General features: G+C 40.0%; 1 protein-coding gene across 3 annotated transcripts in view; it reads left to right on the plus strand.

Annotated features, from left to right (window-relative positions):
• Positions 1-12,340, plus strand: part of LOC124554961 (dehydrodolichyl diphosphate synthase complex subunit DHDDS) — a 60,212-nt gene extending 47,872 nt beyond the window's left edge. For all 3 annotated transcript variants that reach the window (XM_047128666.1, XM_047128665.1, XM_047128667.1), the window contains exons 6-7: positions 7,879-8,063; positions 11,875-12,340. In XM_047128666.1, coding sequence (XP_046984622.1) covers positions 7,879-8,063; positions 11,875-12,096 — 407 coding nt within the window. In that variant the 3' untranslated portion in view covers positions 12,097-12,340. The remainder of the gene's footprint in view (positions 1-7,878; positions 8,064-11,874) is intronic.
• The last annotated feature ends 236 nt before the right edge of the window (positions 12,341-12,576 follow it).

Below are 12,576 nucleotides of genomic sequence, written 5' to 3' on the forward strand. Positions count from 1 at the left end.
CTCCCCATTTACTGACGAATCCACAGTGTCGATTTCGAGCACGACATTCTGCAGTTGACCATCTTGTTACTTTGTCCACTCATGGCACGAATGGTTTTCTGCGGAAATCCCAGACTGTGGCCATGTTTTCCGATTTTGAGAAGGCCTAAGAAACGTGCTGGAGAACTGGTATCCTCCATACTCTTTACATGTGGGACTTCCGTGGCTGCCTACCCTGTTTCCTTCAGGCACAAGATCGAGTTTTGAAGGTGCATGTGGGTTCTGCCTTGTCGGACACCTTCATACAGGAAAATGGTGTGCCACATGGTTCCACCCTGAGTGTCGTCCTCTTTGCTATCGCCATTAACCCTATAATATCCTGTCTACCACTGGGCATCTCCAGCTCCCTTTTTGTTGACGATTTTGCCATCTATTGCAGTTCTCCACGGACCTGTCTCATTGAGCGGCATTTTCAACACTGTCTTGATCATCTTTACTCCTGGTACATCTTGGGCCTGTTGCCCTTCTGTTTGTTGAAACTATGAAATTCCTGGGGCTCCTGCTCGATAGGAAACTCTCTTGGTCCTCCCACGTATCTTACCTGGCAGCCCGCTGTTCAATGTCCTACGTGTCCTCAATGGTACTTCCTGGGGGTACAAACGATCCTCCTCCGTCCGTACCGATCCCTTGTCTATTCGAGACTCAACTGTGGGTGTTTCATTTAAACATCTGCACCTCCAGCCCTCTTACGCTGTCTCAACACTATCCACCATCGTGGCATCCATTTGGCCACGGGTGTCTTTTACACCAGCCCAGTTGAGAGTCTGTATGCTGAAACTGCTGAACTACCCCTGTCCTACCGCCGTGACTTTCTCCTCGGCAGGTATGCGAGCCATTTGTCTGCCATGCGTGACCACAAATCCTATGCCTCCTTCTGTGATGATTCCTTTGATCATCAGTATGGGGCTCGTCCTTCTTCTCTGTTGCCTCCTGGAGTCTGTTTACGGCACTTGCTCTGGCGGCTGAACTGCACACTACCTGCATCTTTTCCGGTGGGTGTGAACCCTTCACCACCTTGGCTTTGTGAAATGGCTAGTGTTGAGCTTGGCCTTCATTTGCTTTCTAAGGACATTACTCCAGCCTCGGTGCCTCGGTCTGTCGCCTTCAGTTTCGTGACCTTTGCACGGAACTTCGCTATAGTACTTTTGTATACACTGATTGCTCTCGGACTAACGGTGGGGTTGGGTGTGCCTTCGTCATTGGCACCCGTGTCTTTCGATATCGGCTTCCGGCACACTCCTCAGTAGTTACAGCCGAGCTCATCGCCTTATATCGGGCCACGGAGTACATCTGGTGACACAGCCTTTTCAGTTGTGTCATCTGCTCAGACTCATTAAGTACTCTTCAAAGTCTGTGTGTGCTGTACACTGCCCATCCCTTAGTGCAGCGGGTCCAGGAAAACTGTCACTTACTCACACATGGTCTAGTTAGTGTGATGCTTCTGTGGGTTCCTGGTCGTGTCGGTCTGCCAGGAAATGAGGTTGCTGACACTGCTGCCAAGGCTGCAGTCCTCGTACCTCAACCTGCGAGTTCTTCTGTTCCCTCCGATGATCTCTTTGTTGCTGTCTGTTAGGAGTTGGGTTGTCCCTTTTGGCATGGCAAATGGTCCTTCCTTCGTGGGAATAAGCTCAGGATTACTAAGCCTCTCCCATCGGCTTGGATGACCTTCTCTCAGCCCTCCCACTGGGAGGTAGTTATTTTGACTCTGCTGTGTATCGGGCACTGTTTTTTTAGCCATTGTCATTTGATAAGTGGTGCTACCCCACCACTTTGTCCACATTGTTCCCAAATTTTAACTGTCCACCACTTCCTGATGGAATGCCCATTTTTTAACCGTTTATGTTCCCGCGTGGATTTGCTGTCTGAGTTACCGGCCATTTCGGCATATGATGCACAGGCCGTCGACTGCATTTTACTTTTTATCCACCAAAGCAATATGGTGACGGCCATTTAAGTTTTAGTTTTTGACCGCCGTTTCAGTATGGTGTCTTTCTTAGCACTTTTTCAATGTGCCTGTTTTTCCGTCATCTATTATGTCAATAGGGACTGACATATAGTCATTTTTTAACTCCTCTATGTCTTCGTGTTTTATAGTTTTGACTTTGGTGCGTATGACCCCAGTTGTTTCTTGTGCCCTAAAGCAAAACGAAACAAAACAAAACCGCAACCTCAATGCACTTCACTGCCTCAGTTACACTAGGTGGAGTGCAGGTTGCTGTACCCTTTTGCGGCCCTACAAAGCCCAGATTCTGTACCGTCTTCATTATGGAAGTCTTCCATTGGTTCAGCATCACCCACAGCATTGCAGATACCGGACCCCATTCGTCATTGTGGGGTCCAAATTGTGACAGGAGCCATCCAAACTAGCACTGTAAATAGCCTACTTGTCAAGACTAGAGTCCCTCCATTACATATCAAGTGCCAACAGCAACTGCTGAATTACACTATATGCTATCTCTTAGTTTCCCTGAACATCTCGGACATCATGTCCTTTTCCCTGAAAGGGAGTTCCATGTCCCACAACAGTGACCAGAACTGGGTTTAACAATTGCTGCGCACCTAATGTGTCTCTGTTTGTAACTGAAACTTCCTCCTCCATTTCCTCTGGTCAGGGAGACATAGCATCTTCGCCGATGGCTTGTACCCCGACCTTGGATTTGCCTTGAAGTATCCTTTAGTCCAAAAGATTTTGTTGATCCCACAATTGTTCACTACCAGTTCTTGGCTGTCCCTGAGAAATATTCAGGTTCAGAAGTGGTATTCATCGACGGAACAGGCTTTGCATACACACGTGCACGGTGCAGTGAACTCCACTCTCTGCCAGATAGCTACAGTGTCTTCACTGCTGAATTGATATGCAACTTAAATTGCAAAGGAAATGCGCCATATACAGCAACAAAACACAGTGCTCATACAAGTGTCTGCCAACAGCACAATGTGTCAAAGGCTTTAGGAAGACTATGCAATGTTCCGTAACAACAAATTGCCTCCGATGAGCGTGACGTCACAACTTTTTACATTAGATCCGTTTTAGCAGTTACGAGCGGAATCATGTGCATGTGCAGTTGAGTAATACCTTCTCCTGCTTCTGGCTAAAGAAATGTGGCTGTTGGCTGTGTAAGCAGCTAGATGCTACCGGGAAAAATTTTACTGAAGCGCCCAAGCTGCCAGATTCTTGTATGCGCAGGAGGCCCAGTTCTAGGAGGGGGGTTAGGGGCAAATTCATACTATTGAGGGAAAAAAAACCTTGTTTCACAAAGCGACTAGCATCCAGCACACGTTAGTCTATCGATTATTCATATGACTTTGAAACGTATCCCTGTCAATTTTTGAACACATTCTAAGTTGATTTGTGAATGCATGCATAGTGTACATGATGTCTCTGTCAGGGGAATCCTCGTTGCATGTAGAAACAAACTTTCATACAGACACAAGGGGCTATACGAGCTGAGTGGAGTAAGGCCGAAAGGATGAATGCCAACCACTTTCTGATTGGGTGGTTAATTGGGCTTGTGAATGAGGAGTGTTATAATTACTAGCTAAATCCATAGATTCAGACTACAGGAGTGGAAATAAACGAATCACAGGTAAGAAAGATTACATATTACCTTCTCGTTGTATCCAAGAAAATGAAATTTTGACAGAAAATTTTGGCCAGATCGCTATACTAGTAAGGGCCAGTTGTACAGTCCTCGGCTAGCAGCCACTTTAAATTCTATTCTGGAAGAAGCGTGGAAAATGCGTTGTACGAAGATGTAGCAATGCCTAACCAGAGAATAATCGCGGGATAACTAAACCTGTGATTCTGGCAGAGTTAGTGGAGTTAACCTGTGAATAAGCTTTGACATTGGCAGGAATAGTTATAGAATTAGTGATGGCAAGACCGTTTCTTAGAACGAGGAAGGAGAAGAAACAATGACATCACACAAATTATGGAACAATATGAAGATTCCAAGTTTGTATAAAAATTTCGTACTACTACTTTTCGATCTCATACTTGAGAAACTGGAGCATATGAATGAAGTGTGAAACTATTTCCTAACGTAAGGCTTTTCGCTTGTAGTAAGCCTAATAGGCATTTGATATTAGTACTTTGTGAATTATATTCTGTCATTACAAAAAAGACCGTATGTGCCAAAACAGTCTCGTTTATTTGGTGTGTGTTATAATTGTTGCAGTATTAGACAGGCCTACTTTGTTTTATCTAGCAGAGAGTGACAAAATAGGTGTAATCAGATCGGGAAACTACACGTCTTGGGTCGTATCTTGGGTCCTATTTGCATTAACAGCTTTTTCGGTATTAGACAATGACATTTCGACTTTTCATGTAGCAAAACGTTTGACGAGCTGTGATAAGGTAATAGATTCTTTCGCAGAAAGGAAAGCATGCCATGTAAAGCTGTAGCAAGATTAGAGTGAAAAAAATTCTAGGAGCTAAGGATTGAAGAAATGTGTATTGTCTTGCTTGTCCCTTGTCTTTACTGGGTTTATGTATCCTATATTTAATTTTATGTCACACAAAGCAGCAAGTTGTTAGCTGATAGGGAATAAAGAGTGCTAATTTTCTGAAGAGTTCTTTTTTTTTTTTTTTCCTTAAAAAAAAAAAAAAAAAGAGGGACGGGACGTCAAACCGGCCGATTGTAAGCAGGAGAGGCACCACGGGACATTTTAATTTCCACTGTCCTGAATATGGTTTGATGGCATCTGTTACAAAATATACATGTTTCAATTCCACAGAGCAAAGTATAGTGACGTGCGATAGAACAACGCTGTGTGAGGAGGCGAGGCACTGCCCTTTGGCATACATATGACCAAATAACTATGTCTTACATTTCCTCAAACACATATGTTTTATGCATCAGACTCTTCAGAATGATGTGCGCTACAAAATGAACATTTTTTGAAAATTCGAATTTTTTCTTTCGTCCTATCTCAAACGCTCGAGGGAGTGGCAGGGTATTGCACCGGTTCGGAAATATCGTAGATCCGAGGATGATGCGCAGAGCAGTCTAGTTATAGTGGGGAAGTTGGTAGTCTCCACGTGACCCGTGTTTACATTTAGTGATTTTGCTGTTTCCTCTTCGTTTACTGCTCTCATGTCAAATGAAAACAAAACAGATTTCTGATTTCCACCTTTCTGACAGTCAAGCGTTAATTGCCTTGCAGAACAATGAAGTTATTTTTGTCGGTTTGCTATAGAAATTTTCTTTTATTAATCTTTTCTGCTGAGGCAGAAAATATATTTGAAACGAAGTGTTTAACTCCACACCTGTTCGCTGCATTTCAAGTGCACATTTTCAACTTTTAGCACTTATGGCATTATGCCATAATAAAGAACCAAACATGAGATAACACAGTACTGGTACTCCAGGAAAATTTACATCCCGTAAACCACATTGAAAAGCTTAATATCAGGTCGTGGCCTACTTAACTGGGAATATGGACATATGAATGTGCACATTTTAGTATGGGTCTCGAAATTTCCATGCTCTTGGAGTATCCTCTGATGTCTTGTTTCTTCTATGACATAATGTACGATCTTTTAATGTTTTACATGTACGAACATACGGGCTCCCTACAACATCGTAGCTGCACAAGCGCGGTGATGCCTGTCATCTGGCAAACTGCGGAAACAAACTTATTTCTAACAGGTCATGGGAAAATATTCCGAATGGTGATTTGAAAAGCGTTACCATCGAAGTACCATTCTGGCAGTTACAATGGAGCTATGTGTGATGTACGATGAATTTCTTAAATCACAGAGCGTTTGACTCTCATTTAAAAATCAACTCTTTGACGAGCCATTTAGATGAGTTTCGAGCCCAGAAGATCAGACATTTATGTCGTTATTAAAAATTTTACAGGGACATTTGTGTGATATATCTTAAATTGTAATACGCGCATAAAAGACCAACACTGTATGTGAAAGCTTAGCTTCTCTTGCAGCGTATTAATCTTACAGACCAATATTATATGTGAAAGCTTTGCGTTTCGTGTAGCAACACTATGTATATTAATTTAAACCATTAACTTTTTCTGTTTGTGCATTCGCGCTACATAACAGTGATGTTGCTATTGGCTGACTACATCACGTGTCCTAAGCTGTGAATACCTGCTGTCATCGGCTGGCGAGATCACGTGACATGAGCTAAGACTAGCTTACAAATGCGCATCGCAATCTCGATTTCAATGCTTCGGAAAGTAACATACGGTGTGTGGTGGAATTCAAATTTATACTTTCGTAATACGAAAATATGCAGCGTACATGTTGCTGCACATCAAACATCTTTCCAAAACGCATTTTTTTCTTCGTGTTTAGTATTCTAAAGCACTGGGGAATTCTTCTCCCGTGTATAAAACCGTAATCATTCAAAGGGCTTATAAGTTATACAGTTCCAAGAGAAAATATACTGTCAGTTAACAGGGAAAAAGTATGTTTTCACCTGGGAGAAAGTGTATTTTTAACCGGGAAATCCGGGAGAAATCCAAGAATTTTTTTTCTTTGTGCACGTATACACCCTGTAATTGTTCCAGTTTGCAGGTGATCGGCTGTTTGCAATTTGTACAAGAAACCCTCATTGGATAGTTAAGGTGCTGAGTCATCTGTAGGCACATAAACCACATTGAGAATGATGTTAGCTTTCAGAAAAATCCTTCTTCAGATATATATGTAGGGACTTCATAAAGTCCCTTGCTAAGACCATTGCAGGAGTACATGTTCGGGATTTCCTGCCGAGACAGTTCTGCTGCAGTACGGATAACGGGAGAATCACAGTGTGCAATTGAAATTGTGTGACAACTGAAAACAAACTCCAAAATTGAAGTACACAGGACAGTGTGATTCTTGTGGGCAAGAGTCTAAATTGCTCATAGGTTCGCCTTCAATTCTGGCAGTATGTGGACCAAATGCAATGTTGCACCCAGCCATTGTGAAATGGTGCAGACAGTTTGACCAGTGTTGCACAGGTGTGAGTGATACTGATCAAGGAGGAAGACCATCAACATCGATCACAGCAGACAATGTCGAGTCAATCGAGGAACTGATTTGCAACAACCACAGATTTTCCAGCATGAAGGCATTCACAAAGCAGTTACAAATGACTCTGTGACTAAGGGGTGGATTTCAGTCAGAGAGGAATTGAACGATTGGTAGAATGTTTTCACCATTGTTTGCAGAGACTTAGTGACTGTGTTGAATAATAGTGTCATGTGTCTGTGTCTGAAGTGTAGTGCAGCATTCAGTTAAAGTTTCTTGGCCTGCCATAATAATGTGTAACTTACTTGTAGAAGTTCCCTCAAATATTTTTAGTGGATGTTGCATACGTTTTCCTGTACAACTCGATTCTTCTTTCAGATATCGTACATTGCATGCACTAGTTCAGCATCTTTTGTTCCTTTGCCCTTTCTGAATCCAAATTGGTTTTATCTTAGGCAGTAGTTTATTTTAGCTTATATAATAGAATTTTTAAGGATTTGATAACGTTGTTAAGGTTCAGTAGTTCGAACAATCATTGGGATATTCTTTCTTAGATGCAGAAGTTACTACTTGCAGTGTTCTACTTTTTTCTGAAATCTACTTTTGGTGTTCCATAACAACCACAAATGACTCAGTACAGTTTTTCCTTTATTTTATGTTGGGAACATGTAGGCTATGTATTGAAATATTTGTAAATAGTTTGGAATTCACAGCAATTCAGATTTTATTGTTGCTGTGAATCATTTCCAGAAATCCATTATGCATAAAAAACACTGTGTTTGAAGTGAAATGTCTTTGACAAAAATTGTTTAAATTTGTGTAGGTGGGATAGGTTTGTGATTGTAGTTTTTCTACATGTTTAGCTCGAGATGAAATGACAGCAGCTGTAAAGCACATAGTATCCAATGTGGAAAAGGATATGTTATTGCCATGTGAGGTGGACCACAAGATGATTGGGGAGTGTCTTTATACAAATGGAAGCCCAGACCCCGATTTACTGATAAGAACATCAGGTGAAGTGAGATTCAGCGACTTCCTTCTCTGGCAGGTTAGTAGAAAATATAACCTTCTCTTTGTCCTTTCACATACAATTTGTAAAACTTTTATGGTGCTCGGTCATTGTTCATTTCCTATATGTTCAGTGAGTTGTATTCACTACGTGTGGAATACACAACAGTAATATTGCTATGATGTCCTGCTGTATCTGACAGTGAGCTAACACTCAGACCAGTTGTGACAAAGCTGTTAATGAGCTAACATGAAGACATATCACAGTAGAAGAAAGAAGAGTGGTGAGAAGTATTTTGATATATTATTTTTTGAGGGCTGACATCTGAATCAATACTTTGAGGAGATTTTTCTCTTGCTTGGAGAAGACTTTCCACACTACTCTGCCATATTGGTGAAATAAAACCAGCATGTCTCATTCCCCAATTGAGGAAGACTTGTGTCTGCCTGCATATGCAAATTACTCAGGGCATTGGCACCCAGAGTAATACCCGACTCGAGTAACAGAGGCATAATATGAAGTGTAGTTTTGGTAGATGAAGAGTGACTGGATATAATGGAAATTATTTTGAAAGGTAAACAATGTTGCTACATTGTAAAATTTTCCCTTAACCCTTTGTAAAAAGGGTGAAACATTTCTTGGACATTATCATACTCACCTTTCCACTTGCAGCTGCAATAAAAGTGTGTCTAAAATCACAGAAGTGATAGAAGGATTGTGAGGGCAGGGAGGTTTGTTTTCTCTTACATTATCATCTAAGCAGGCATGACATGCTGTGCCACATGTCTGTTAGAATGTGTGACCTTTGAAGGCATAATAATTACAACTGAGATTTCAGTGGAATACTGTGATGGTATGTTATACATTCAGCAACTAACCAAAGAAAAAAAAGAAATATTCTGGGAAGTTCTGAAGGGAAGCTTCTCTCTCCATGCTCAATGGCATGCTCAGTTAAGACTCTAAATTTCATTCCTGAGGGAAGACTGTTCTTATTTACAAAATAGTTGTTCTTTGTAAAAGCTGAGAGTGATGTAACTATCATGAAACTGTACCCGCGCAACACATTTTTTAGATGTCAACTGATTCTTGAGTGACTACGTGGTAGAATATCTTCATAATTAGAAATGAAGTGCACAAAATTGTAGATGTTGTACAGTATTAATTAATTTATTTTATGAGTTTTTGGCTTGAAATTCCAGAACTATCATCTTTGAAGAGTGTACAGTTCTGGAAAACAACACTGAATAAGATATTACGCAGGAACCATACTCTCCACATATAATATTTTTTCCAATATAGTTCTCTAGTACAATATCCTCTTTGATGACAATAGTCTGTTGTAGTCTTATCTGTATCTCTAGTCTGCCAGACACCTTACAGTATGTGGCAGAGGGTGCTTAGTGTACTATTCCTATTTCCATTCCAGTCTCAAATGGTTTCGGAAAGGAAGATTGTTGGTAACCCTCATCTGATTTTATGTTCATGATCTTTTCAGAAAATGTACATAGGAGGAAGCGAAATGTGGTTGACTCATCTAGTAACACATAATCTCAGAATTTTAGCAATAAACCACATTGTGATGCAGAACTCCCCACTTGCAGCCTCTGCCACTGGAGTTGGATGAACATCTCCATGATGATGATTCTGTGTTTATTAAATGAATGTATAATGAAACACACTGCTCTTCTTTCCATCTTCTCTCTTTCCTCTATCAATTGTATGTAATATGGGTGCCAGACCGATGAGCAATATTCAAGTATAGGTTGAACAAGAGTTTTTACGCTACCTCGTGTATATGTGGACTACAATTTCTGAGGATTCTTCCAGTTAATCTCAGTGTGGCATCTGCCTCACCTGTCAGTAGTTTTATGTGGTTGTTCCACTTTAAATCACTCCATATGCATACTCTTGGATGTTTAATGGGTGTGACTGCTTCCTGTGAGTGTTCTGCAGTTGTGCAGTCAGGCAGTAATGGGCCCTCATAACTATTTATGTGCAACACAGTACATTTGTTTATGTTGGGGTCAATTGCCAATCCCTGCACCAAGATGTGTATTGGTGAATGCTGCTTCAGTTCTCAAAAAGGAAATGCAATCCAAATTTTGAATTTGGCATGTGGCACATAAATTCAGCATCTTTACACATTTTTATCCATTGAAATGATAGACTGAATGTTTGAAGTTGAGTGTCTTTTCAGCAATATCAGTTAATTTATCTGTTGATGTCAAGAAATATGGAACCAAGAATATCACAAGAATGAAGGCTCTGGCATCTTGAATATAAGGGTTCTAAAAGTATTCCAAGGGAGTACATTACTTAAAGGTCTGTGGGCAAAGCTAAGCATCAGACCACGTGCAAATATTGACAAAGACCTCAAGTTACAATCATAATTGGCGCTGATGTAAGATATTATTTCTGGCTGGCTACACCTTGTGTCCGATCATCTATTCGAGGGGTCTGTACCCACTCCTACCATTTGAACAAGTTCGTCTAGAGTCAAATTGTGCTAGGTTGGACTTCCTCTTCCTTTTTGCTGTTTCATTGAGAGGTCCAACAACCTGTTGAACAGATATTAATGAATAGTCTATTCTTATTTCCACATTAACGATCAGTAGAATAGAAACAACTGCCTCACATTACCAGGTGAGATATCGTGTTTGTAGTGGCTAATTATCAAGAACACTTCAATATTTCCTTAGGATCAGTGGAGCTGTTTAACTGATCTGTAAGAATGCAATAGATTTAAGTATGATAGGTCACCATCCTTCTCGTTTGCATAACATCCATAAACTACCACATAAAAGACCCAAGAATATGTTTACAATAGTTTGACTAATCACATCCTGCAGCCTGAACCTGGTATCACTGTTGTCATGATTTTATTAGTGTTTGGAGATAACAAATGGCTTTCACATACCACACACTGGCCACAAATGCTGTGCTTGAGATACATTTACATGATAAAGAGCTAGATGAGGATATACAAGTAAAAACAAATTTTTTGTCAAAAGCTGTAGTAAATAACAAGAAAATCATCTTTCAGGCAACTATTGGCTCTATTGGAATGTAGTTAGAGCTGCACAGTTGGTAGTACATGATCAACACAAGGTAGGTGTTGGAGTTTGTAAATTATATGTGCCAGGTTGAGATTGCATATGGGACTGAGGCACACAGTATCTAGATCACAAAGAAAGAATAATTCCATATCAGCCATGTACTTTCTTTTGTGTGATAGCTGAGCCCTGATACTACTACGCATGCCTTGAAAATTATCAAATGGAAAAAATTAATTTTGTAGTGCAAATGCAGTACAGTAGGAATTTGCCCATTTTGCACTCATATTGGAGTTGACAATGGAAGCCAGCAAAATGTAAAATGAAAGAAACAACTGGTGCAAAACACATTTAGGTGGAAACCAGGGAATAAATATACACAAAATATGATGAATTGTGCTGCCTCAGCATACCATGAGACTGTAGCCACAGGAAATACTGTATCTTTGCTGTTGAGACTTCCAACATTAATTTGGCGTGTTCATAAAGATGGTGTAGAAGTCAGCTGTGTAAATATAAGCCAGTAGTGTATACTGTGGGAATATGTTAAACTTGTACAAAGTTTGTAGATTAATGTGTGAAAAAAATGAAAAAGGCAAAAGTTGAAGGAAAGCAGAAAGTAAGCTACATGCAAAATGTGACAGTTAAAAATTTGATATGATAAGTTAATAACCAATTTTGCTACCTTTTGTTTTTTTGGTGAATAAGAATTTTTCTGAAATAGTTGTTTCAAGATATTTCTCATGTATTGTATTTTTCAACATTTTCCACTAACTGTGATTTTTCTTGTTCCACAGATCTCAAGTTCCAGTGTATATTTTACAAATGTTCTATGGCCAAACTTTAGCATATGGAATATGCTAGCAGCAGTATTGTATTATCAAAGGCATTCCCCTAGTTTAGTTGGTGTAAGAACTGCAGAAAAGAAAATAAATGTAGGTGACTCTAAAAGTGTGGAATTTTTTGGAGGAGTCTTTAATGTACAAAATTCATCACTGGTAGCTGCTAGTAATATATAATTCTATCAAGGATTAGATGTGGTTACCTCTTTGATAAAAATTTTATTCAAACAATGTTTTTCACTAAACAGTGAACTTCTGGTGTAATTGCTATCCTGTAATTTTACGAGTGATGTAATTTGGAATGTGGTTCAAGATCATCATTACTTCACAAAAAAATAATTTATTGAACTGTATGCCTAAGAATTTGTGTTATTTAATCATTTACATTTATTTGCCAAGTTATTAAAAAGAATGAGCCATATTTTCTTTTCTTTATTTTACTTCTCCTCAGAACTACACGGAAGTCAGAAAAGTTATGGGATACATCCTAATATCATGCTGGACCTCCTTTTGCCTGGCATAGTGCAGAAACTTGATGTGGCACGGACTCAACTAGTCATTGGAAATCCCGTGCAGAAATATGGAGCCATGCTGCCTCTACAGCCATCCATAATTGCACAAGTGTTGCCAGTGCAAGATTTTGTGCACGAACTGACC

Source organism: Schistocerca americana, chromosome X, assembly GCF_021461395.2.
Source record: "Schistocerca americana isolate TAMUIC-IGC-003095 chromosome X, iqSchAmer2.1, whole genome shotgun sequence".
NCBI classification, from domain to species: Eukaryota; Metazoa; Arthropoda; class Insecta; order Orthoptera; family Acrididae; genus Schistocerca; species Schistocerca americana.